At 57.3% G+C, this 25,837-nt stretch overlaps 1 protein-coding gene across 7 annotated transcripts in view; it reads right to left on the minus strand.

Moving 5' to 3' along the window:
• Nucleotides 1–1,010: 1,010 nt before the first annotated feature.
• Nucleotides 1,011–25,837, minus strand: part of JADE2 (jade family PHD finger 2) — a 50,827-nt gene continuing 26,000 nt past the window's right edge. For 5 of the 7 annotated variants that reach the window (XM_036312271.1, XM_036312268.1, XM_036312269.1 and 2 more), the window contains 8 exons: nt 22,975–23,135; nt 22,116–22,327; nt 20,772–20,939; nt 19,279–19,395; nt 17,743–18,207; nt 9,380–9,497; nt 6,635–6,763; nt 1,011–5,530 (listed from right to left, as the gene is read on the minus strand). In XM_036312271.1, the coding sequence (XP_036168164.1) occupies nt 4,713–5,530; nt 6,635–6,763; nt 9,380–9,497; nt 17,743–18,207; nt 19,279–19,395; nt 20,772–20,939; nt 22,116–22,327; nt 22,975–23,135 (2,188 nt within the window). In that variant the 3' untranslated portion in view covers nt 1,011–4,712. The remainder of the gene's footprint in view (nt 5,531–6,634; nt 6,764–9,379; nt 9,498–17,742; nt 18,208–19,278; nt 19,396–20,771; nt 20,940–22,115; nt 22,328–22,974; nt 23,136–25,837) is intronic. The other 2 variants (XM_036312267.1, XM_036312266.1) reach the window with 2 other exon arrangements.

The following is a 25,837-nucleotide window of genomic DNA, read 5'->3' on the forward strand; positions in this document are numbered from 1 at the left end:
AGCTCCTGGGGCCTCCCAGGAGCCCCCAGGTTTATTTCCTATGCTGTGGAGTCACAGAACTTTGTGAGTCTGGAGGTGGCTGTGGGGACCTGCCTCCTATTGCACTGGTTAGGAAATGGGGCAGTTTGCTGTCTTAAATGACTAAGTCAGCGGCTCCAGAAGCTAGAGTCCCAATTCAATCCCTTTCCACACAGCCTCCCTTGGGCTCAGGTGTGAGATCCACTCCACGCATCTTTGACCGGTCTTTACCTGTGTCGACCGAGTCCTCCACCAGGAATGTTTCTTGTCTCTCCCTTCTGTGCAGCTCCCTTTGGGCAAGCAACTGTTTATTCTTCAGGTCCCATTGCCCGGAAGCTCTGAGGGCAGGCCCTGGTGACATGCACAGTATACAGCCCAGAGCTCTGGCTGAACCAGGTGTGTGATCAAATGGATTCATTGTTGAATGAATTAATGGCGTTACCCCCCTCCAATCAGCTCAGGCCTCCATGACTCCCACTCCCTCATGTCTGGGTTCCTGCTGGACTGTGAGCTGCCCCGGGAGGGACAGTGACACTTCCCACACTTTCCAGAGCTTGGAGCGGAATCAGAAAATAATGAAACACACACTTGAGCAAAATTCTTCCCTGGTGTAGGGACATTGCTAAGCTCCCTCCCAAACCTTCCCACTGTCCCAGGCCGGTGGCTCACGGGGGTGGCAAGACTCCAACAGTCCTGCCTGTGATGTAGGACTTCCCCTCTTACCAGAGGCGTGGCTTTGGGTATACCCCTCATCCGCTCTGAATCCTAGGGGGCGACGACAGTGAGGGGCAAAAGAAACTCAGCTCTTAAGCACAGCCGCTGGCCCGTAGAGCGGTCACGGTGGCCATCACTATGACGACTCCTGAGGGGGTAGCAGCAGGCCCCTTGGGACATCCAGGGAGCACTGCTGTTCCACTGGGCCACTGTCCAGCCTGCGCACAGGACTCTCGGGCCCCTGCCCCCTCAATGCAACGAAGCCTCACACCGACCAGCACAGAAAACATTGCTTTATTAACTGCGTTTGCCAACACATGAGGAGTGCAAAGGGCTCCTTGAGACACAGGCCCTGGGGGTGGCCAGGTCTGGAAGCCCAGGAGTGAGCAGGACAGGATGGGACTGAAAGCTACGTAGCAGCGGCAACACATGTCATGCAGGGCACGGTGGGCGCCGGCCACACCGGGGCGGCCATACATCCTATTGCTCATCAAGGGTAGCGAACACGGACAATGTACAAAAAGGAGAGATAGGTCTTTGCGTTAATGAAAAATACATTTTTTCTCTACAAAGGAATCTTTTCTAATACAAGAAAATAAATATTGCAACATAAGCCAAAAATAATTTAAAATTGCTCTTTTCAATATATTTTCAGTATTTCTCTTGTATATTAACAAATGGCACATCACTTTCTTTGAAACAAAGACAGAAGGTGTCTCCTCCTGTGACATTCATATCATCCCCCCACCCCGAGCCGACGTGGAGCACAGAGGGTTGTGCATCTGAGGGACAAGGTGGCAGGAAGTGCCCTAAAGAACAACCAAAAGTCCCAGACTCCAGCCCTGGCTCTTTGGCCAATGTGGCCAGCTGGGCCAGGGGCATGGGAAGTGGCCTCCCCAAGGGCCTTGCTACAGGCATCCAGACCATTCTGCAGAGCTTTGGACATGGGCAGAGGTTGGCCACATCCAGCAGTGAGCAAGGGAAGGCCAAGTCCAGCTGTTGCCCATGTCGGTTAGAGTTGGGCAGCTGATTCTCTAGGAATTGCCCTAGCACGTCCCATCGTGTGCCCATCCACGCGCAGGGACACGCATGCACGTGGACACAGCCACAGACCAGCCCCCATGTGGAAACCTGGGTGGCCTCTCACGCACTGTCACCAAGTCAGTGCCCATTTAATAAAATAAACCCTTCTACCTTTCTCCTCATTTGCTGTAAAATACATTTATGATCCATAAAAATACTTCCCTTGTACATTATCCTTTCTCACTGTGATGAGGGGGGAGGGGACGGTGGGCAGCTGGGCCTGGGAAATGAGGATGACGGTCAGGATGAGTGACAGCAGCTTCTCCCTACCTGAGGGCCAGTGAGTGTGGGCAGTGTGGGCGAGGGCAAGATCTGCCCCAGCCTCTGGCCCGGAAAGGCCTCTTCTCGTCTGCCTTCGCCCCACGTTAACCTCAGGGGTGGCAAGGCCTTCAACACGATGGACAGAGGCTGGGCAAAGAGTGAAGGGGCCGTGGCTAATGGAGGGAAGAAGTGGACACCGGCATCCTCGTCCTCCTTGCAGCAGGTGGACATCCTGAAGTGGGCAGCTGCCTGGTGAAGGGAGGTTAGGGCCTGGCCTGGCCTGGGAGGGGCCCCCACCAGCCTCACCAGACACCATGCCCCAGGGATAATCTGCCCAAACAAAGCAAGAGCCAGGAGAGAAGAGGGCCAGAACCCAGAGCCAAGCTGAGCAGAGGCCCCTGAAGAACGCCAGCTGCCCCGTACGCCCTCCCAGGCTCTCTCCTGCCTCCAGGGCCCAGACCCCGCCTCAGGATGGATGAAGGGGTCGGGGGCAAGTGCTGAGTTTCCTGGACCTAAGCCATTCCTGCCACCCTAGTCCCCTCACCCCAGGGAAAGTTTGGTTGTTCTTTAAGCTCATCCCTTGCTTCCTGCGAGGTCAGACTGAGCAATCCAGCACAGACAAGGCTGTGACGTGAAGCACGGGGGAGGAAGGAGGTCTGTTCAAAGGCAGTAAACAGAGAACGGGGTTGGGACGCTGCTGCTGACACTGCACTGGCCACTGCTACCCAGGTGGCAGGCAGACTAAACTACGCGGTAGCTCATGCCATCCCAACGCCCAGAGTCCTTGAAGCCTGCTGAGTCCGTTCCAACTGGACACATTTGTCCGATCCCCTGAACTGAGTCATCATCTTTGTTTCCTGTTTTGCTAAAATTCACATAAAGCTGAGTGTCAATGACAACGCCACTGTCGTACCTCGGTAGTTTTGGAGTCGGGGGCGAGTGGTCAAGCTGCTCCGATCCCCGGATTGCGCTGTGTGTTCATTCGCATGGGGGAACCTCTCGGTCAGGACTTGGGCCGGGCGGGTTTCCCGCGTGTCCCTCCCCACTGTGAGGCTGCTCCTGAAAGCTCACGGTGGGCCCAGTCCAGGATTTGAAATCCAACACCTGGTTCCGGTTTCCACAGTCGGGCGGCGGAACAGCATCCTCTTCCAAGAGCTGGTCTCCTTGGGTGTGTGCAAGGAGCATGTTCCTATAAGCGGTTGCTAAAGACCTCCATTAAAAAAAGTCCAAGTGACAAGGTGCTCGGTCCAGGCTGTGCTGTATTATGGTCAAAATATTCTTTGGCATCCACAGAATGATTCGACTGTCACTGGGCTTTTGCAAGGTTCTTGTTGGAGAAGTTCTGGCTTTACCAGTGGCGGAAGTGACCCAGGAGTAATTCACAAATGAAAAAAACACACGTTTTCACTGAATTCCTTTTTTGTTTGTTCCCTGAGCTATCACCCTGGGGCCACTCCACTAAAACTCTTCAGAGCAACTACCTGGACCTGGAGGGGAGGGGAGGAGAGGCGGGTGGGTGGCGGGGAGGGAGGGCACAGTTGGGAAAGGGGGTTAAGGCTCACAGGGAGAGGAACCAGGAGCCTCCAGCAAGACTTAAAACAGCCCCAGCAGCCTAGGCGGCCGCCTGGGCCCCGGGATCCCACTGCTAGTTGGAAGGAGTTTCCAGAAGGAAACCGAGGAAGCAGCTCATCTCTTAGCAGGACTGGGAAACCTGAAAAGGCGAAGGGCCTGGTCAGCTGTCTGGGAGTGACCAGACTTTGGCCGAGACTGGCTCCTACGGAAGGAAGGAAGTTGGAGCCCGGAGCGATTCTCTGCAGCGGGCAAGTCTGAGCCCACGCCCCCGTCTGGGCACTGGCCCTCCCTGGCAGCCCTCCACTGGCACTGGTGGCTGGCTGCCCGGGAGTCCCCTGAGAAAGTGGCGCAGCTCAGAAAGGGTTCTGGAAACCCCTTCCTGGGGCTGCAGGGCTGGGCGCTGGCAGGGCCGAGCAGCAAGGGAGTGGAGGGTGGCGGGGTGGGTGGGCAGGCCTTCGATGTGGGTTGACAGGGGCGGTTGGGGTTCCCCTGGAACCAGCAGGGCCCTCTGCGCCCCCTCAGTGCTTTCTCATGTAAGCTCGTTGTGCTTGTGACAGTGAGTAGACTCTGGCTGGGTATCACTTATTATAGACTTCCTTGGGGATCAGTGGAGTGCAGCAGGACCCCCCAAATGGACTCCAGTGGAATTTGAGGGCAAGGTGGGCAGGCCCTGGGCTGGCCCATCTGCCATGAAATAATGCCCAAACGACATTCTGTGTCACCCAGTGGCAGCGGGCTGGCGTCCTGAGCTCTCCTTCACCTTGTCTGCATCTAGCCAGGAGCCCAGCAACGCCGGGCGGGGCTGCCGCCGCCACATGGGTGCTGCATAGGACTTGGCCCGGTCCTTGCAGCCAGAGCTGTGGGAGGAATCCTAATGTCCTAGGCCAGCACAGAGGAAAGACAACAGTGTAGAATTCGGAACTCTCTCTGTATTAAAAATAAAACCACAACGGAGTGGCAGCCTTGAGAGTCTGGGACACTCAGCAGATTGGAAATGGCAGTTGTGACTGGGCTGAGGCCTCATGGGGGACTAGGGCAGGGCCTGAGACAGGGGTAGGGGTGACTTAGGAGGCCAAAACCCCCATGCGGACCACCTCCTCAGCCCCTGCTTCCCGGGGACCCCGCTGTACCCCGCTGTCCTTAGCCTCCACGTCTGAGTCGCTCATCTCCCTATCAGAGAAGAAGCCATCAGTCTCAGGGTCAAAGTGTAAGCTGACCTTTGGCCTCTCGGCCACAGCAGAAGGAGGTCCTGTCCCGGTATCAGGCCTGGCACCCGATGACCTCCGGGTTCCCTTGCTCTCACGGAACTGCCGCAGCCGGCCTGAGGGCTTGGGGCTTGCCATTGGGCCAGGCACTTGGACATTCGAGTCGGCAGCCATGGGGGCTGCCTCGTCGGGGGTGTCAGGGGCCAGCGGTGGGGGGCTCTTGGGAGCTGCGGGGATGGGACAGTCCCCAGCTGTAGGACTGGACGGCAGGTGAGAAGGTGTTCGCCGTGGAGGTTTCCTGGCAGGTGGTCCTTGACCTGGACCCCCCTTGCCTCCACCTGCATCCTGGCCCCAGGGCTTCTTGGGGGGTTTGTCCGGAGTTGTCCGTGAACCAGGCCCATCCTGTGGTGGCTTCTTCTTGGCAGGCAGGCGGCTGGCGCGGCCACGGGCCTTCCTGGCAGGGTCGCCGGGTCGCAGGGAGGGGTCCCGCATGAAGCTTAGCAGCGTCTCCTCGTCTTGCAGCAGCTCCTCCGACAGCAGCCCGGGCGCAGGGTCCTCGCGGTGCCCATTATTCAGTGACCATTCGCTCATGGCCATGTTCTCCGCTGTGATCTGCACCGACTGCGCCAGCCAGCTGTTGAAGAAGGTGCCGTCGATGGGGAACGAGGTGGACAGGCCTGGGGGAGGGGAGAGAGGAGGAAGGTGAGATGCCAGCAGGTGTCAGTCCCACCCTCTCTGGAATCCCTTTCTGACCCTCCCCAGCAGGCTTTGCAGGCTCCGTGTTCAAAAATTATTATTGAGAATTTTCAGGTGGCCACAGGAGAATATTAAAACAAGCAAGGGCCTTTGGCCCTGCACACCCATGAGGTGCAGGGAGCGGAGGAATGGAGGAATGTGCCCTCAGGCCACCAGGGGGCGCTGGGTTTCTATGCACATTGCCTCCCAGAGCTTCCAAAACAAGGAAGTTGGGTAAGGGTGTCAGGCATGAATAAGGTGGCAATGTATCAGGGTATAAGGCCCCTCTTGGATGTCAGTGCCTGCTCTAGCTATAGGCCACCCCCCCACCCCCCCTCCTTCCTCAGGTCTTGGGACAGCTAGTGAGACTAGCATCCCATTAGACACCCAACTTGTCCCCTTCCTGAGACGGAGGGAGATAAGAGACGACCTGGGGCTTCTGTGCTAGAAGTGAGGCCTAGAAGGGGACTCTACTGCCATCCCTGCGAAGTGCTCTGGGGGAAGCATGTGACATCCTGGGAGACAAAGCCCACTGCTGGGGTCCCCTCAAGGGCTGCTTGGCTTACGGGGTAGCAGTACAGTCTGTGACAGTGAGGACGGGTTGGGCCAGTGCCTTTGGCCACTCCTTTGGGTCTCTCTGTCATGAAGGTTCACTGGTACTGAAGAGAGGGCCCATTGAAAGGTTCTGGCCGAGTGGGACAAGGATGGAGAACCCTGGGGCCCACACCTCCCAGCGTGGCGGTGGCTCCCAGAAGGGCCAGGTGGCCTAGGTCCCTTCAGGGCCTCCAGGACCCTGGCCAGTGGAATGAGCAGTCAGTTCCTGAGCTCCTGGACACAGCCTCCAGGTCTACAAAAGGGGAATTTCTCGGATGGCACCCGGGCTCCGAAACCCTAGTCTCTTTTATGGCCAGGAGGTGGAATGCCTGGGCAAAGGCCTCCCGCTCTGTGCAGTGGGTGCTGATGGTCCCAGCCGGCCTCATATGGGGGCTGCAAGTGGAGGGATGGTGTGAGCCCTGCCAGTCTGCCAGGCCAGCATGGCCACTTACCCAGCTGCCCCAGGACTGAGTCGGGCCCCGCCTTCATTTTCTCTTTCTTCTCGGGGCTGCCCCTTGGGCCCTCACGGCTTTTCCTTTTCGAGTCGCTCTTCTTGCCCTTTGGTTTCCTCCCAGACCGCTCTGCACCAGGGAGAGAGAGAGCAGGTGGTTATCCCAGACGGCCTCGGCCAGAACCAAGGTCCCTGCGTGCCACCCCAGGAGGCCCTCCTCACCAGGTGCCTCACCACCCGGTCGCCTTGCCCTGCTCTGTACCCCTGGCTCAGAGCCTTGGGGCTTGGATAACTGCGGCTCCTGTGAGTCCAGGGGCAGGCGGTGTGGGAGAGTGTGTAACTGCCCACTGCTGCTCTGGCCGGGTTTGGGGAGGGCACAGGGCCTTGAAGTGGGTGGAGGGCCACCTTGCAGGATCTGGACTGCAGCCTGATCTGCATGGCCTACAGGTCCTGGGAGAGTCCTGGTGGTGGAAGGCTGGCTGGAGGTGAGTGGACAGGGCAGGGTCTTGAATGCTAGGCCAAGGAGCTGGACATGAAGGTGGACAGAACACTATCTGAGGAGTCAAGAGGTTTTGGTTAGTCCCTTGAGCTGGTCTCCTGCCTTGGTCTCCTGGTCTGCTTTTGAGGTCAGACAGGAGATGGGAGACCTGGCTGCACACCTAACCTTCATACCCCTTTAGTCCATGACCATAGGGGTCTAGGGAGCCAGAGAAAACACCCAAGCAGGGAGGGACCTATGGAGGGGGAGGCCCAGCTGCCAGGAATATTCTCCCAGCTTCTCAGCTGCAGGCCGGAGGGCTTCCTAAATAAGGATTTAAGAAAATGTTGGGGGGTGTGGTCCCAGCTCTGTAATCTTCCCAGCTCGGCTGCTGATTCCCTGTGCAGCTCCTGCTGGGCCTCAGTCTCCACATCTAGAACATGGGACCAGTGCCCATATACTGTGGGGCAGGCTTCTGAGGCCCCCACTGTCCTCAGCTAGTCTGAGCTCCTGAGGGTCACAGGACCTTGCCTGGTCAACCTTGGCAACCCCTCAGCCTCACTTTGGACATCTTCCTTCTGCTCTAATCGCACCGATACCAGCAGCTTCCTTCCAGTTTCTCTAACAAGATAAGCTCTGGTCTCTGGGTCTCCAAAAATACTCCTTCCTTGTCCTGGCCTTCACCTGGTTCAGCTCCAGCCTCAATAAATACCACTGCCACCGGGAAGCCTTCTCAAGCCCTCTGGCCAGACAGGCCTTGGCAATATGCCTGTAGCCCACATCCCACGCCAGGGGTCAAGCACACAACACGGAGGGCGTCAGCTTCGGGCAGAGGCAAACCAGTCCTCTGCCCGGAAAGAGGGCTGCCTGTTGTGGCCACTCAGACCTGGGAGCTGCAAATGTTGCGACTCTTGAACATGCTTCTGGAATCCCGTGCCTCGGGCACTGCAGGCCGTGCCACGCTGCTGCCTGGGCTGTGTCGCTCCTGCGGCTGGATGTGCCCACAGTGTGGTCCCAGGAAGCCCGAGGCTGCTGCAGAACCGCTGCCGCCGTGAAGCCTCCCTCACAGCTGTCCCTGCACCAGCACCGCTGCCGCCCCTGGCCACCACTTCCCTTTGTCTTTCCAGGTGGTGAGCTCCACAAGGGCAGGACCCTGTCCGTTCAGCCCGCAGCAGTGTGCCCGCAATGCCCAGCACAGGGCCTGGCCTCCGTCCACGCTCAGTTAGTGCTCACGGAACCAATCACAGAGGAGAGGGAGCCGGGGACCACTCCGGGCGCCAGGGAGCTGCCATAGTCTTGAGGGTGCACGGCGAGCTCTGAGCTCTGCATGGCTGTGACCCACCGTCTTTACTTGGCACTCCTGGTTTTTTGGGCCAGAGTGGGTGGCGATCCCAAAGTGCAGATGAGGCGGCTTGGCTCTCAGGCAGGGGTGGCCAGCCTTCAGTCATCGGCTCCAGTGGTGGCCTGGCAGCTCTCTTCTCTGTCCACTCCAGGCTCAGCCTGACCCAGAGGCTGAACTGGCAGTGGCCGCCCCTGGCTCGAAATCCCTCTCCATCCAGCTATTCCTGCTGCAGGAAATCCAACACGAGAGCACCTTTGGGGGTCAAGCACTGCCCTCCTTAACATGTGAAGACTCCAGGAAGAGCCCTGTGTCTGGCAACATCCACACAACTAACAGATAAAAGCAAAGCCAGAGCTTCTTTGGCCTTTGATTTCCAAATCTATTAAATGCATGTGATGCAGGAGAGTAAGAAATAAGAGGGGATAGCTTCTGGCACAGGGCCTGAATCCTCTGAGGCCAGAGTAAAAGGACCTCTTCCATCACTGGGCAGCTGCTTTCTTCAGGTTCAACACTCAGGCACATGGGTCAGGGAATCTCGCCGGCTTCTGGCCCTTCCTGCCCCAGCACCAGCACACAGCCACTAGGACCTCTGGTCCACACCTGTTCACATGCAATTTACTACTGAACCACTGTGGCCCTGGCACTACCTGGTGTCCCTAGTGGATAAGAACGCTCTCAGAGGGCAGGCCAGGCCTGATGCCCACACTCCAACCTCTGGCTCCTTGCCTAACAATACACACCTGGGACCCTGGGGAGGTCCCCCTCTCGGCCGCTACTGAATGACAGAGGGTAGGGGTGAGGGCCAGTGGCCCCGGGCCCCATGCACATGCCCCAAACCAGGCTCCATAGACACACCCTTCTTGGGACCCAACCCCTTGAGTGTGTGCACACTGAGGTGGCTGGTGTTGGGCAGGGAAGGCGCCTACCTCGACACAGATCCTGTTCAATAAGTTTCATCTGCAGGTGGAATATCTGCTCCTGGAGTTTGCAGATGGCGTGTTTCGTCCTCTCCCGCCTTGTCACCATGTAGCACAGATTTCTAACCTGAGGAAACACAAGAGACATTTCCCACCTTACTCAAGGGCGACCACCCCTGACCTTCCGGCTCTGGGGGCCACCACTGCCTAACCTGCCCGGGACATCTGGGAATCGATTCCCGGACCCCGGGTGTCCTTAGCCCTGAGCCACAATTCCCTGATACAAAGCATGGGCCGAGCACAGCCTTGACCCTGTGGCCCTGGCTGAGCCAGTGACAGAGAGCATCTGGGTAGCGCAGGCCGGTGACTCCGCCTTCCTGGCTGAGTCAGCGACGCTGCTGCCTGAGGCCCTTCTAACACAGCCCTCGCCCCTATGTTCACAGTGCACCGAGGCTCCCTGGGCCTCGCGAGGGCACCAAGCCATCCCTCTGCCTCCTGTCCAAGGCCTCTTTCCCACCAAAGGAACTCTTCAGCCATGGAAAAGCCACCTCCTATCCCGAGACACGAAAGGCCATGGCGCATGGAGTGAGAGAACCCAGCACAACAGCTTCGCGCAGACAGGCCGTCTCCAGCCCACCTGGGTCTCCTTGCTGCTCTGGGACCTGAGCCAGGCCCACGCCTGCACTGGCCGAGGCCCCCACGTCCACATGCATGTGCTCAGCCAGAGACAGAACTCCTCACAGGGCGGGGCGGGGCCCCCGGCCTCCGAGGGCCAGCGAGGAAGAGCCTCTTGCACTGGCCTGGAAGCACCTGAAGGACGGCCCATTTTTGCTCTCTGTTCACATGACGACTTGCTCCAGTGTGCCCATTCTCACCGGCTGCTCCCTGGGCCAAGACCAGGCCCCCCTCCCCGAAACACTTCCTTGTTCTGGTGTCATCTTCAGTTTAGGTCAGAACTTCCAGTGGCAGGGACTGGCCAGGGGCTGCTGAGCTGAAATTCTGGGTCCCACCAGGGTCTTTCCAGCTAAAACTAGTACTCTGTCTCCAGTTGGGTTCCATCTTCCAGGTCAGGCTGCATGTCCTTAAGCTGCCTGGGATGACCTCTGGGTTTTAGAGGCCCCGGCCTGTTGTCATGGGCACCATTCTCCTGGCCTGGGGTGGCCGTGATCAGTCTTCGCTGTATGCACGAGCATCCTCATCTCCCTCCTGGGCCTAGTTGTGAAGGAGGTCCCAGCACGCCTGCTTCCATCCTGGCCTTGCAGGAAGACTCTCAGTGGCACTCGCACTGGTGAGTGCACCCAGGGTAGACAGGGAGCACCAGGCCATCCTAGTGGCCAGCACCTCCCAAGAGGGCAGCAGGGGCCCAGCCTGACCTCCTCAGGACCTCCCGCCCACCCACCTCCTCCCACACGGCTCTGAGCACAGGCTGTGGCTCTGGAAACTCCCGTGGTGTTGGGTCCTGGGCTCAGCAGTGAGCAATGCCATCTGGGTCCCTTTCTTCTCAGGATTTGTAGCCAGTTGGGCAGACAGATGCTGACCAAGTACTGACAGGACCAGGCAGCCCTGAACCAGATTTGGAGGGGATGAGGAAGGCTTCCTGGAGAAAGGGGCAGTTAGGCAGGGAGGGGTTTGATCACAGAGAGGGAGACAGGCTGGGGACAGGAATCCAGGGAAAGGCCAGCCAGGGGAGGGACAGAGCCAGGCCTTGTGGCTAGAGAGTGAGGCTTTGAGGCCTTGCTGAGCCAGGCCAAGCAGAGCTGTGCAGAGATTTTGATGATGGTGTGTAAGTGCTGGGGCCCTTAATGACCTGGCTCCTCCTCATCTGCCCCATCACCGATCTGTCAGCATGCCCATCGGTCCTTCCCGGGGGCGCGACCCCTTGCCTCAGCCCCCTCGCCGCTTAGTCACCCCCATCATCTTCAGCTGGACCCCTCTGCCATCCAGAGCAATTTCTGAAAGTGCAAATCCTCCGACGGCGTCTGTGCGGAACCTCAGATGTAATTAGTTAAGATGAGGTCATCCTGGAGATGAGTGAGCCCTAACGCCACTAAGTCCTTGTGCAAGGCCCTGTGATGGCCCGCACGCACAGGGAGAATGCCACAGGGCACGGCGGAGGCTGGGGTCATGGGTCTCCACGTCAGGGCGCCCAGCAGCTAGGAGAGAGGCCCGGAACAGACCCCCGGAGCCGGTGCAGGACTCGGCTCGGCTCGGCGACTTCTGGCCTCTAGTTTGTAGTACTTTGTTACAGTCGCCCCGGGAAATAACTATAGCTTCTTCCTGTCACAGTGAAAAGCACAGCCCAGAGCCGGTTCGGTCTGATCCAGTCACCTCAGGGCCCGGTCCCAACAGGCCTCCCGGACTGCCCCACCTCCAGGCGCTTCTGTCTGTCCAGCCCACGTCTGCCTTGGAGCCTTGGTGCACACTCTACTCTTCCCCCAAGGCCGGACTCACATCACCTCCAGCGGCCTTCCCTGTCCGGCACACGCGCAGTCCAACATTATCTCCTTGTATCCCAGTCTGTTTTCTTCCTGGCGGTCACAGGACCTAATGTGCGTGGGGTCAGTGGGGATGAAAAGAAGGGGATGGATTCATGGCTACGTTGGAGGCCTTAAAACAAGCCAGTCAATACATCTACCTTAAAAACGGATCCGTCAAGGTCCAGCTTTTGGAAATTTTCAAAAACATTCCCTTCTGGAGTTTTCTCACACTTAAGCCCAACCTCTTAAGGTGAGAAGCCAGATGAGGTGAGGCTCAGAGTTACAGATTTCTCCCCAAAGAATACTTAAATACTTCCTGTTACAGTCTGGCGGTAGTGTTCTGTTTCTTCTCTTTCACTTGAAACTCTAGAGCAGCGGTTCTCAACCTGTGGGTCGCGACCCCTTTGGGGGCTGAAGGACCCTTTCACAGGGGTCGCCTAAGACCATCGGGAAACACATATACAATTACATATTGTTTTTGTGATGAATCACTATGCTTTAATTATGTTCAATTTGTAACTGAAAATACATCCTGCATATCAGATATTTACATTATGATTCATAACGGTAGCAAAATTACAGTTATGAAGTAGCCACGAAAATAATTTTATGGTTGGGGGTCACACAACATGAGGAACTGTATTAAAGGGCCGCGGCATTAGGAAGGTTGAGAACCACTGGTGTAGAGGAAGGATTTCTAAGGCAAGTCCAAAGAATAACTGGCATCAAGACCCCTAGGGCAGCTGATTAAAAACACAGACGCCCAGGCCTGGGGGCCTGACATACTCTCTGGGGGTGGGGACCTCAAAGCTGCACCTCACGTGCTACTGTGAAGTCAGAAGGACGGCCCTCGCCAGGGGCCCCCCAGTCAGCTGCACAGGCTATTGCGTAGACGGTTCATTGTAGGACAGGAAGAGGATACTAGAACTTCTACTGGCATATTTTTTTTATCCGATTAGAAATTCTGAATATGTTTGTTTTATAATAAACAGTGGTAGATATGAAAAGATATTAAAAATACAGGATATTACAGATAAATGCTCAATTTCCCCCCTGATCTGGGCACAGCACACAATCAATAATGTCTGGACTATAGAAAACAGGAATGCTTCCTTCTGAGAATCCCAACTCTGCCAACATTCTTTGGTTGGTACCCTAACCCTAACCCTAACCCCAACCCTAACCTAACCCTATGCTCACTTCACCCTGGAATCATCAACTACTTCTCTAATTTCTCCTGAGACGCTCGGTGCCACAGCCAGCTGTTACGGAATGCTGTAGAATTCCTCTCCCGGGTGGCTTTGGGGGACAGAGTATTGAGGCCACCTTAGAAGCTCAGCCAGGCTGTCAGGCTCCTCACACTGTCCTTATTGTTTTTTCTGATTATAAAGATAAAACACTCTCTTAAAAAATAATCAAGGAACAAAGTCCTCCAAAACTAGGGCAGAGATTGGTAATAAAGGCAGGTTTTACATTTTGATGAAATTGTTTTGATATCAGCAATTTTGCAGAGAGAACCTGGATGTGGGCTGAGGAGACAGGAGAGCAGAGAGGACACAGCCGGTTATCTGACTAGAATGGACCAGGGCTGGAGGGATTCATGGACATGGAGGCAGCGGGAGGAGCAGGCTTGGACCTGTGGGCATGCTGGGCATGAGATGCTGGCGCTCAGGAGAGTGTGTGGCTGGAGTCCTTCCGATGGGGAGCACAGCTGTGGAGCCGAGGCAGCATTGAGAGTTTAGGCTGAGTGTGGCGGATGCTCACTAGACCAAGGAGAACTCAGAGGGGGAGAACGAACTGGGGTATTAAGGGGGGATCTGGTCAGAGCACCAACAAGAAAAGTTATTCCAGAACAAGGGCATGATTGACTGTGGCAGCCATTGTTGAAAGGGCCAGGGGACAGGATGGAGAAGTGACTACGGGACCTAGGGAGACGGAGGAGGCTGTTGGCCCTGGTGGAAGGTTCTGCAATGTGGTGGCGGCAGGAGCATGGCCGGAGTGGGAAGCAAGGAAGTAAGAGCAGTGAGGGATGATGGGAAAGGAGAGAAGGATGTGATGGAGAAACCCACGACTAGAAGGAGATGGGAAGGGAGGGTGTGCTTTCAAACTTGGGAGACGGTAAAATAGATTCAAATGCTGGTGGGATCCTGGAGACGAAGACGGGGGAAGAGAAGAGAGACTTCTGTGCTGCAGGGCGGGGGCTGGAAAGGGACACTTGGGGGTGGGGGGAGGGCCGGCGAAGGGGCACAGAGGGTCTCCTGGCATGAAGCTGGAGGGTTCTGGTCTGAGGAACAGGAAGTGAGGTTGTCTGCTATCAGATGGGGGGCCCTGAGCAAGGTGGATAGGGGTAGTGATTGGTGGATTGGGGAACCTAGAGCGTTGCTTGCCCAGGCTGGGGGGCAGGCATCTTGGGGGACCCACCTTCTCACTGCTAGGGGATCGATCCCGGTGGGCAGAGTGTGGCTCCTACTGGAGGAGGCTCTGGCAGGGGTGTGGCCTCCATATAGGGGCAAGAGGACAGGCAGCGAGCTAATGCCAATGAAGAAAATAAGGGACAGTGAAGGGTAGACGGCCTGGGAGGCAACTGAGCAGGGAGGACAGGAGGCTGTGGTTAAGGAGGGGAATGTGGGGATCTGGAGGTGGTGACAGGGTTTGAGTGGGGTGGGGGCACTAACGGGTCAGAAGGTCCCAGAGATGGGAGATGCAGGGATTGAGGAGCCAGAGTGCTGGAGCCCAAGGCTGCTTCGGGGGCGGCAAAGCAGACCACAGTCCAGGCACTGAGGACAGTGAGTGGGGAGTGACCAGTGAAAAGGAAGCAGGTGTAGGGTCTTCCTCTCTGGGGAGAACCATGGGAAACGAGGCCTGGGGGAGGGGTTCCTTCACTATTATCCTCCGCTGGGGGTGTGTGTGTCTGAGAGCCGCCCCTGCCCGCCGAGCCCTACTCAGGCCAGGCCAGGCTCTCGAGTAAACCCCTGGTAACCAGATCCAGGCCCACAGGCAGCAGAGCCCTGCACAGCCGGAACTGCCTCCTTGGTTGCTAGGGGACACCAGCGCACTAGCTCGTTGTCGGTGCTGCAATGTTTCTGTCAGCTGTGAATAGCTCTGGGAGGCTGCAGTGGCCACGCCTTCCCGAGCTGCCTACCAGGGCTGAGGCCTGTGGCTAAAATGTTAGAAAAGCACATCTTCCATGGTGGCGGCAGCATGGCCCAGCTCTTGCTTCTCTCAGCAAAACTCCTTCCTGGCCTTGGGGGCAAATCCACCAGGGAGGATGCCCTGTGGTCCCAGGCACTGGGCCTACCTTTCAATTCTCCGTGGAGCCCCCACCCTGCAGGCTGGCCGCCCCTCTACAAGCCCGAGCAGCAGTGATCACCACCACTCACAAGGAGGGCACTGTGCTAAGCTCTGTCCCCCGTCTTCACGGGGACCCCTAAGGTTAGTGTTATCCTTACCCCATTCCATAGACAAGGAAAGTAAAACTCAGAGAAGTGGAAACTGAAACTCAGAAGGCACCGAGCTGAGAAGTGCGGGACTGGATGCCAACCCTGGCTGCCCAAGGTCTCGACCTCTCGATGGCTCCAGCCCAAGCTGGCCTGTGCGCAGTCACAGGCTGGATACGCTCGGCCGTCAGCACTGGGCCATGGGCAGAGGCTGGACCCGCTGGCCATGCCACCAGCATGCATGGGTCTTTCCAGAAAGCCTCCCCTGTGGCACAGTTCTCGGCTTTATTCACTTACTTCAGTCACCCACGCGTGGCTGTGAGAGGCACTGAGGCTGGAACTGGAGGGGTCGACCTGGCGCGTGGCGCGCACACCCTCACTTTGCTGCCAGCTGGAGAAGCAGCATTTTGACAGGGCTCCTGAGCCCTAAGAAGCTACAGAGATGAAAGCCGGGCCTGCCTCCCTTTCCTGGAGGAAGAGTGGGCTGACTCTGAAGGACTCTGTTCCTCGACTAGAGGGATCTGTGTGGCAGCTCTTGTTGCTCCAGAGCTGGCACCCTAACCCTTGGCAAGGTTGACCCTCGGAGCACCTGTACCAGCTAACAGGGTGGGTGGGGTGGGGGTTGGGGGGTGGATAGGGAGTTCGGGGACTGATAAGAGGATGCTTTTGCCCAGGACATGTACAGAAGAGAAAATGAGCCAACAACCCTCTTTCTGACAAACTTGTCTCCTGTTCAGGTCTAAATCCAACTCTCGGGACACACACGGTCCTCTGAGGCTTCCTGTCACTTCACCTCTCTGAGCCCCAGGTTCCTCACCTGCTCATTGGGGCTGAGAGTACCCACCTTATTCTAGGATGAAATCAGTGAGCCTACCCGCTGGCCTCCCACACAGCCTAGCCAGGGCCAGACACAGGGCTGACCAGCACAGACCAGAGAGCTCGATCTGATGGAACCGCAGGAGGGAAAGCAGCGTGTTTGCACTGGAGACCTGCGGGTGGCGCAGGACAACTCTGGCAGTAGCTCTGAAGGCTTTGTACCTGACGGCCCTGCCACAAGAGGCAGGAGGCGAGGCTGCCCAGGCAGTGGTGACTGCAATGTGGGTGGCCTTGCCCTCTGCCCTGCTGGAGCCAGGGACATCTGGTGCCACCCCCTGCACACCTCTCCCTTCTGACCTGGTGGCAGACTGGTTGTCAGGCAGTAAGCTCCCTCCCTCCATGGCGAACAGGGTCATTTCCCTTTGACCGTGCGAAAGGACAGATGAGTGGGCCGAAGGTGGAGAAGTCCAGTCCAGTTTCAGAGCCTCCACCTTATGCCCGTTCCTGCCTCCCCCACAGCACAACACCTGTGGAGTTGCTCTACCCATTTTATAGACTTGCCGACGGAGCCACTGCTTCAGGCCACACAGGCCCTCTAGATGCTGTGTGCGTTTCCTGACACGACCTGGGGAAGCGTGGGCAAGTGTGCCTGCTGTGCAGGACACTGGTCACCATCCCACATGGTCTGGGACCCTGAACTGAATGTCCCACACAGGGCGCCAGACCAGCACCTGGGATTCAGAGGACTGACCCAAGGACCAGAACATCCTGTTTCCATGTTCAAGGACCCCCTCACTTCCTCTGGGGCGAGTAGGGGGGATTAGAGGTTGTAGGGTCTTCCACGCTCTTGCTGCTCCCCAACCTCTATACCTCTATAGCTCAGCCCTAAAACCACAGCGTCTGTACCCCTTTGTCATCTCGCTCAGCCCCCAAAGCTACCACCCTGGACCAAGCCAAGATCACCAGTCTCTCAGCTCACAGCTGGGGGGAAAGAGGGTGTTTAGCCAACCCGCCCACTCCCTCCAGGCCCTTAGATTCCCCCTCAGGGTGAGTGTTTGGAAGTGGAAGTCACAGCAGGGAAGTCCCTGCTTAAAAGCCTTCTGTAACTTCTAGACCACTCTGGCCCACCCAACATCCTTTCGCTCCACAGAGGTGAGCCCACCCTCCCTCTCTGCTCACTCCATTTCCTCTGTCCGGCCCCCCGGGGAGCCATAGTCACACCTGTCTTCCTTGCCCTGGCCTAGCACATACTTGTTGGGCTGGTTCAGCTCACTTGACATTCCCAGTTCCTCCCCGGCCTCGGACTCTAAGCAGGAGCTTGTGTGCTGCACCCGGGCAGGGCTCACAGCGGCCACACAGGGGCCAGAAGCCAGGGGAGCTGGAAGCCTGGGTCCTTGCCCCAGCTCCAGTGTCTCCAGCCTCATGACCCTTCACCAGGCCTTCCAAAGGGTTGGGACCAGAGGGACTCAGACCCAAGAGCTGGATCCTTCCCTGTACTACAAAGTCAGTAACCTCCTCCCTGTATGAGACCTGGAGGCCCTCAACCCCTGGGCCAGAGGTCACAGTGTGAGCCCTGGTGAGCCACAGCTGCTCGAGGGCAGTGAGCAGTGGCCTGCGGGCAGGGGGCGGCAGGAGCACTCACCCTCTCCAAGTCCTGCCGCAGGTGTGTGAAGAGCTTCAGGCGGCGGTACAGGACGTCCTGCTCCTGCTGGGCCAGGTTGTCCACCTCGTCGGTCTTGGGGGTCAGCAGCGGTTGGTTGGCATTGGCTTTCCTCTTCAGCTTCCAGTACTGGTAGATGAAATCGACCAGCGCCTCGGCCAGGTCCAGGCGCTCAGCCACCTCGGCCGGCTCCACCAGCTCATAGAAGTCCTCCTCCAGCTGCTGCAGCCGCTGCTTGCGCAGGGTCACCTTCTCCAGGTCCTCGCCAGCCGGGCTGGGCTCCACCGGCTCCGATGTGGCCTCAACCCTCGGGCCCCCGTCACTGTGCTCCTGGCAGAATGACTTGAACTTGACCTCGTCGTTATCTGCTAATATAGTCCGCATTTCTAGGCCATGGTCAAAGGCGCATGTGACGTGGAATGCCGTGATGCAGGAAGGCATGGAACACTGGAGGGACAGCAAGTGCAGTGTCAGACATGGGGGGAACCCTGATGGGAGGTAAGAAGGATGTGGGCATCCCCCCGGGTCCTGAGAACGAAGAATGCGGTGAGACCCTAAATAAAATGGCATGGGCTCCTAACACTCTACAGGGTATGGAGGGGGGTGCTGGGAAGGAAATGGGGTTCAGCACCTTAAATATGGGGAAGACAACAAGCCTACGACTGGACAACCCTCTGGGGGCAAGCTGCATGCCTGTGTGGGCAAAATGACTTTGGAATCAGAGGCATCGAAAGAGACTGGTGAGGAGGCCCTGCCTCCTCTGCTCCTGCAATGTCAGGGGAGCCGTACCTCCTTTGTCCTCTGGGAAGAGGGACTGCACTTGGACCCTTTCCTTCTCTTGCTCAGGCAGCACCTGCCCCTCCCTCCCAGCCTGGGATGATGGTCGTGGGCAGCTGATAACTGTCTCAGCGATAACCCATCCCACTATGAGTGGCCATTTCCGCTGCACTCACAAGCCATTTTGAAAGCCATACAAATGGGCAGAGGCACAGCTAGTGTTTGCAATGACAACTGTTCCTGGAGAGACAGGACATCCCTACCTCCCAGCCTCTAGGCCAGTAGCAGTAGCAGAACTTGCTAGAAATGCAAATTCTCAGCCCCACCACAGCCATCTGTGTTTTAACAAGCCCTCGGGTAACAAGGATCACACTAGGATTTGGGAACCACTGCTGTCAATGGACTGGTGCGGCAAGAGCCTAACTGATTCCCACGCCTGCTGCATGTCATGCTTGATGCCAGAAGCCAGGTCAATGTATTTATTAAGCACAAAGAAACCTGGTCTTGAGCTTAATAAGTCAAAGTCCTCAGCACTCCAATGGGATGGTAAGCCTTGACTCCCAGGCCTGCCCCCTATGCCTAGAGGAATGCCCCCCACGTGGGGTTCTGAGTGGTCCCCGTCTCAGGCTTCCTTGGCCCATTAGTGGCTCTGTCTGTAGCACCACTACAGACAGGTGGAGGGGGTGGCACCTGGCTCCTGCATGGGCCCCTGGGCAACAGCGAGGTGAAGTGGCCATGTACCTGGATGCAGGTGCCCGTGCACTCCTTGCACAGGCTGCAGGACAGAGCCCAGCGGCTGGCTGGGATATGGGAGATCTTGGTGATGGGCTCCATCTTCTCGGGGCAGCCGATGCTGACCTGGGCAGGACACAGGGAGCTACATCAGGCCTCTTGTCCTCAGCCTGCCCCAAGGATCCCCAAATGGGGGGCTGTCTGCTGACACAGGTGGGAGGCAGACAGGACAATGGGAGAGCCCCAGAATCCCAAGTCCTTGCTGACTGTCCCAAGCTGACCGCTGGGTGAGTGTGGGCTCACCTGCAACAAGTCTCACATTATTTGTGACTGTGTGAGACGATGCACATCAGTAGTGTAACTGAGTGTGTGTGCCTACAACTGTGTGGCCCTTGAGACAGAGATGCTTCAGAGTGTGTGTGTCTAAATGAGTACATGCAAGGTCCCCTCTCTTCTGTACCTCAGCCCTTTGTCAAGAGCATCTTCTGAGTTCTTATCATAATTTGTCTTTATTTATTTTTCTGGGCAACAAGTAATGGTGTCAGGGTCAGGGTAGCATCTCTTCTTGGAGGCCTTCCAGGGCCCTTGTTTAGGCCCTCCTGTCTCTCCTATGGGGACTATACCCATGTCCACATCTCCTGGGCACAGCCTCCCCCCCCCCTGCTCCCCGCCCATGCCTAAGGATGGAAGAGCCCCTGCCCAGAAGTCCTAAACCAAAGGGCTCCCAAGGTGGAGTCCTTGCTGGTTCTCTGTCCCAGGGCATGCTCAGTGGAAGCAAGTGACCACTGCTGAAACAACCACCATTATCACAGAAGCCTGCAAGGTGGGTCTCAGCAAGTTCTTCAGACTTGGAGCCCAGGAAGGTGAGGGCCACCTGGCTTGCTTCCGGGCATGGCAGCATTGGAGTGAGGTCCCATTCTGGGTCATGGCACATAACAGGGCCGGGGCTGAAACTCCAGGAGATTTCAGCATTTCCTATTTCAAATAAAATGGGATGCCCTCTGGGAGCCCAGGGCCTCTGCCATCTCACTGTGGACCCAGTCTGTAAATCCACGGTCCCTCCCCACCCAGACTCAGACCCAGGACACCCCTCTAGCCACAGCCCCAGTAGCAGGCCCACTACCAGACTTCCAATTAGGCTTGCCACCCAATTTCCTTTCAGGTCACCTGGCTTACTTCTAAGACAGCTTGGCTTTGGTTGGAACCACCGCCTCAATGGGGGTGGACCCACAGTCTGCTTTCCCCAGTCAGCTGCCTGACTTTTGTCCAGCTCTCAGACCTACCACTGGATTCCCAGGGTCCATTTCCCCTGGAAACCACCACCTGAGTTCTGACCTAGTCCATAGCAAAGTTCCCTGGGGGCCCCAGTGTTCTCCAGGCTCAACACCTGAGACCCCATGTTCTGTGGCTCATCACCCTCCTTTCCCAGTGCTCTGCCACCTGAGTTCTGAGTTCCATGCAGACCCACTTCCCCGGGGCCGCCCCCCGCCCCACCGGCCCACCTCAGGAATCCACAGAGCGCAGCTGACGTGCACCCACTTGGTCCCACTTCGGGTCGGCTTCAAGGCTCCTCCTCGCTTGGGGCAGAGCAGGCACTTTGGCTGGACACCCAGGGCACACGTCCGGCACAGCCAGCTGCCTGTGGGCACCTTGAGGATCCCATAGCAGGCCTGGGAAGAGAGCAGGGTGGTCGCAGGTCAGGGCCTTGGTCAATCTGCACCTGGTCAGGAGTCAGCTGTGAATGTCCCAGCCCCCACCCAGGCTGGGAGCTACAAAGCTACCCTGCTACCAGGCTCTGGCAAGGAGACCTCCTGAGGACTTGTCGGTGTTGTGTGCGAGAAGTCACCACTTCAGTCCTCTGTGAAAGGGCTCAGGTCTGCCCTCTGCTGGGAGGACTGTCCCTTTAGCCAGAGGGTCCTAACCTGTGAGGGGCCTCAGAAGTGTCCACGCTGCCTTTGGCTGACTGTGTTTTGGTGTGTATACTGCCTGAGGACAAGGAGCAGACCTTCCGTCTTTTTTCACAGGCATCTGTGAAGGGGGTCCTCCTAGTCATGCCAAGGGTTCATGAACCTAAGAGCTGCTGAGTATAAGGGGTGTGGGTGAATGGGGTGTACTGCCTCCTACCCGCCCGCCAGGGGTGGCCTCTCTGAGCTCCCAGGAGACAGTCCAGCAGCAGTGTGTGGGGGGGAGGGCAGGCGGGCATCAAAGTCAGAGCCCGAGTGGGTCCACTGTGTTCCAGTCAGGTCTGCAAACACAGCCCAGGGATGCCCAAGGTCCAAGGGGTGGGCCTGGTCAGGCCAGACCCAGTTTATATCAACAATGGTAACAAACACTTAGAGCCCTTAGGATAATGTTCGAAGCCAATAACTCAGACCTTACTACAACTTAATCTTATGTACAGTTGAGGAAAGAGAGGTCCAAAGAAGTTAAGAAACTCGCTCTAAACCACAGAGCTTGTAAAGGGCAGAGCCACAATTTGAAACTAGGCAGCCTGGCTCCAGGCTCTGCTCTCAACCACTACGCTGAGCGGCCCCTTTGTAGTCCAGGATGGTGAGGAGCAGAGGAGGAAGGCAGGGGCAGTGTGCTCGGGGGGGCGCGGGGGGGCAGTCTGCCAGGCAGGACAGAAAGATCATCCAATGGGCCTTTACTCAGGTCTGGCTGACGGAGCTGGCCCGGTGCCACAGGACAATCATGCCAGTCCCTTCCTCCCACCTTGCCCTTCTTCCCAGAAGCCTGTGCCCACAGTGCTGCTACACTCCCAGTCAGGATGACCAGCTCCAGGCAGGGGCCTGCCGGGCTGCGTGTGAGGACACAGTGCGGATAGGGACCTTTGCGGGGCTGGCCACCTGGTGCACGCAGACGTTGCATTTGTCACAGAAGACCATTTCGTTGCCGTCTTCGCCCTCGGGAGAGCGGCACACGTCACAGACGACGTCCTCATCATACTCGATGCCCAGCCCCTCCTGTGTCTCAATGGCCCGCGCCATGTTCTGGTGGCACAGTGTCTCCAGCTCCTCCAGCACACGCTCCAGGGTCAGCTCGTCCAGCGCTGGCCTCTCTGTGAGGACAACAGGGGAGGGAGTGAGAAGTGCGGCTTTTCAGGGCAGATGGATGGGAGGGCTTCCATTCATCTGGTGTGACCTGGGAAAACAGGTGGGCTGTCGTGGGCCTCAGCTCCACTGTCTGAAAACTGAATGGGCTGGACCATCCGATCTCAAAGGCCCTGGGGCCTGTCGTGGTGTTCTGACTCTAGACAGCCTGCCTGCAACCACACACATGAAGTGTACACGCAGACAGCATCTCTGGGATGCGGCTGGCTCCATGGGGAGTCCACTGCTTGAGCTGTGTGAATGGGGGACCTCTGAAGGTGGCTGAATATGACAGAGCTGGCCCTGATACATGTTGGTGAACTCCAGCCGGGAAGTCCATACTCACTCTCATGTAACAGTCACGCTGACTAACCCTATTCCCAAGAACTGTCAATTACATGCTAGTATCACCCTCACCTGACAGCTACAGAGACAGGCACAGAGACACCAATAAATTCTCCAATCAGTAATGCTGCAGGGACTGTCACCCCAGATCCATTCAGTGCAAAAGCCCAGTCGTGGCTACTGTCCTTCTGAGGGTGAGGATGCTGGGATTCAGAAGAAAGCCCTGCCTGGCCTTCCCCCGATCCCATTCTCAGCCTGGCAGGTCACCTACCCATCTCCTTGAGCTCCAAGTTGATGAGCTCCAGCCAGTAGGCGTCAATCTCGTCCAGGTCATAGCGGCTGCCCCCTGGCCAATCAGGCTGGGAGCCCTCGCCAAGTTCGGAGCTGCTAGGGGACACCTGGGAAGGGGGGCCTTCCAGCGGCGGGAGGATCCTAGGAAATCAAGAGGGGGTGGTGTCATGAGGGGAAGGACCCTCAGCCTGCCACCCTTGCTGGGTCTGGAGGCATCTGGTGAGTTGGCCAGCCCAGCTGAGGACCTAGTGAGACTTGGATCCAAGCAGTGCCCACACTTCACTCCCTTCTTATGCTTCCTTCTCCCGCCTGCCCACCCTGCAGTCTCAGATGACTATGAGCAAGCAGGGAGGAAAACAAAGGGCTGTGGGCAGAGTGGAGGATGAGAGCCGGGGCTGACCCACAGCCCTTGCACATCCATCCATACACATCCATTCTGCTCAGAGCGGGCACCTGGGCCTTAGCTAAAGCCCCAGGATCTGGATCTGCCCTGCCCCAGTCCGTAGGAGGCATTCCAAGTGCTGTCCTTGGCAACTTCCCGTGGGACACGTGGAACCGAGCCAGGCGGGCTCCAGGTCCTTCAGCACAGCCCTCGAGGCTGAGGAGAGGCCAGGATTGTCCCCAGGCCCTCACAGCCCTGGTTCCTCCTTCACCAACAACCTGAGAAGAACTGAGGCCAGCTTTCCTCTGGGTGAAGAGGAGTCCTCTCTGGCTACATTATTGCCACCCAGGGTGGCCCTTCCCACATAAAAAAGGTCTACTGCCACAGAGAGCAGTGCTGTCCACACACCTTGCCCTTTGCCCTCAAAAGAATGTTCCCTGAGCAGCGAGTCTCTGTCTACGGTGCTCCCCTCACCCCAAGAGGACACGGCCTCCCCTGGATACTAAGATGCACCTACTACAGTCCCAGATCACACACCGGTGAACCCTCCCGCTGAGGCAGCTTGGAAGGGCCCTGGCTGCAGAGTGGGGACTCAGAGCCCTGCTGCCCCACGTAGTGGGTACTTCTGGGCAAGCCACTTAACTTCTCTGTGCCCCAGTGACCTCATCTGAACAATGGGCTAATAAGAATAGTATTTACCTTCTATGGTTGGTGTGAAGAGGAAATGCATGGAAACCTGTAAAGCTCCTAGAACAGTGCCTGGCACACAGTAAGCCCTTCCTGTGTGAGTGTGTGTTTTAAGACCTCTGGACATCACTTTGCTCCTTCTGAAATGGAATAGAGTGCTATTTGCCTTGGGAGGGCACACGTCCCCTCTTGGTTCAGCATGTGCTGCCCCTCAGTTCCTGGTACCAGTTCAAAATGCCAGCTTTTCCCACCCCCCACTGGTTGCCATGGTTATTGCTGTGGAGCCTGGCCTCTGTCTGGCCAGCCCTGCCTGCGGGGCTGAGAGGCCTCTCACTTGCCCAGGAGGCCTCCTGGGGTTGGAGATAGGGCTGCCAGGGGCTGTGACTCAGAGCAGACAGGAGAGGGCAGGGCCCTGGACTCCAGGAAATGCCCCGGTGTCAGCAAGAGGCAGGAAGGATGAAGGAGACAGGAGGCAGAATGGCCTCCAGACCAGGGGGGAAGCCCAGAGGCAGTTGATGTGGGCAAAGGGAAAGTGAAAGGGCTTGGTGCCACCTTTCCACACAGAGGCCCAGATTAAGGATGGCTTTGGGTGATGATGATGATGCTGGCACAACTCCCCTAGTTCCCCCAAAAGGTCATTTCTTTTTTTTTAAAATATATTTTTATTGATTTCAGTGAGGAAGTGAGGGAGAGACAGAAACATCACTGATAAGAGAGAATCATTGACTGGCTCCCTCCCGCACGCCGCCCAGGGGGATCGAGCCCATAACCTGGGCATGTGCCCTGACCAGGAATCAAGCCCGTGACGTCTGGGTTCATAGATCAACGCTCAACCACTGAGCCATGTGGGCCGGAGCCCCAAAATAGAAGCAAGATGAACACTCTTAGTCCTACAAAATAATACATTCTTTTAAAAATACAGGCTGATCTCTGTCATGCCCGTGCTTTGTTTGTGCCCCCAGCATATGCTTAGTCGGGGTTTTGGATAACTTTTGCCCAAAGGTCCACCACCTACCAGCATAAACTGCCCACACCTTATACTCAGGCAGTTGCCACCTGGCCAGAGCTCTTGGGGCCAGTATCACATTCCTTTCTCTGGGAAGCTGGGGTTAAGAGGCTCATCAGAAAGGCATTTCCTGTGCTTCCTGGGCCTCACCTTCATCCGTTCGGCCCCTTCTGGCTCTGGCTGAGGAGGAAGCTCTCGCACCAGGCATGGACCAGCCTGACCCTAGGCCAGGCCTCAGTCTCAGCCGCCGCCAGCTGTACTGAGGTCAGCTGGGAGGAGGTGGGCGGCTGCGCTGGGATCCGGGAGAGGGGAGGGGTCTCTACTCCAAAAGACCAAACAGACACCAGAGGGTGGTTCGGCCTGGGGCTGGGCCTTTTGGACACACTGAGGGAGCAGCGTAAGCCCTCCCTCAGGTCCTGATCTGGGGGCAAGACAGACTCATTGCTCAGATACACTTCAGACCGTGCGGTGGGCAGACCTGCCCACGGGCCAGGGAAGATGGGGGGAGGAGGCAGAGACAGAGGGGCCTCGGGGAGCGGCCAGGGAGGGCAGTCAGAACCAACATGCAGGGTGATCAGGGCACAGGCTCTCTCTGGGCCTCACGGGGGTGACCCAGGGCTTGTTCCCAGGGCCTGTGATTTCTTGGCCCAGCCCACTAGGCCCTGACAGTCATGCAGGGAATTCCCCAGAATTTCCCAACTTCCTCATCTATAAAATGGGGACAGTAATATGTACTTTATAGGGCGAATATGATAATTAAGTGAGAGG

Source organism: Myotis myotis, unplaced genomic scaffold (genome assembly GCF_014108235.1).
Source record: "Myotis myotis isolate mMyoMyo1 unplaced genomic scaffold, mMyoMyo1.p scaffold_m19_p_6, whole genome shotgun sequence".
NCBI classification, from domain to species: Eukaryota; Metazoa; Chordata; class Mammalia; order Chiroptera; family Vespertilionidae; genus Myotis; species Myotis myotis.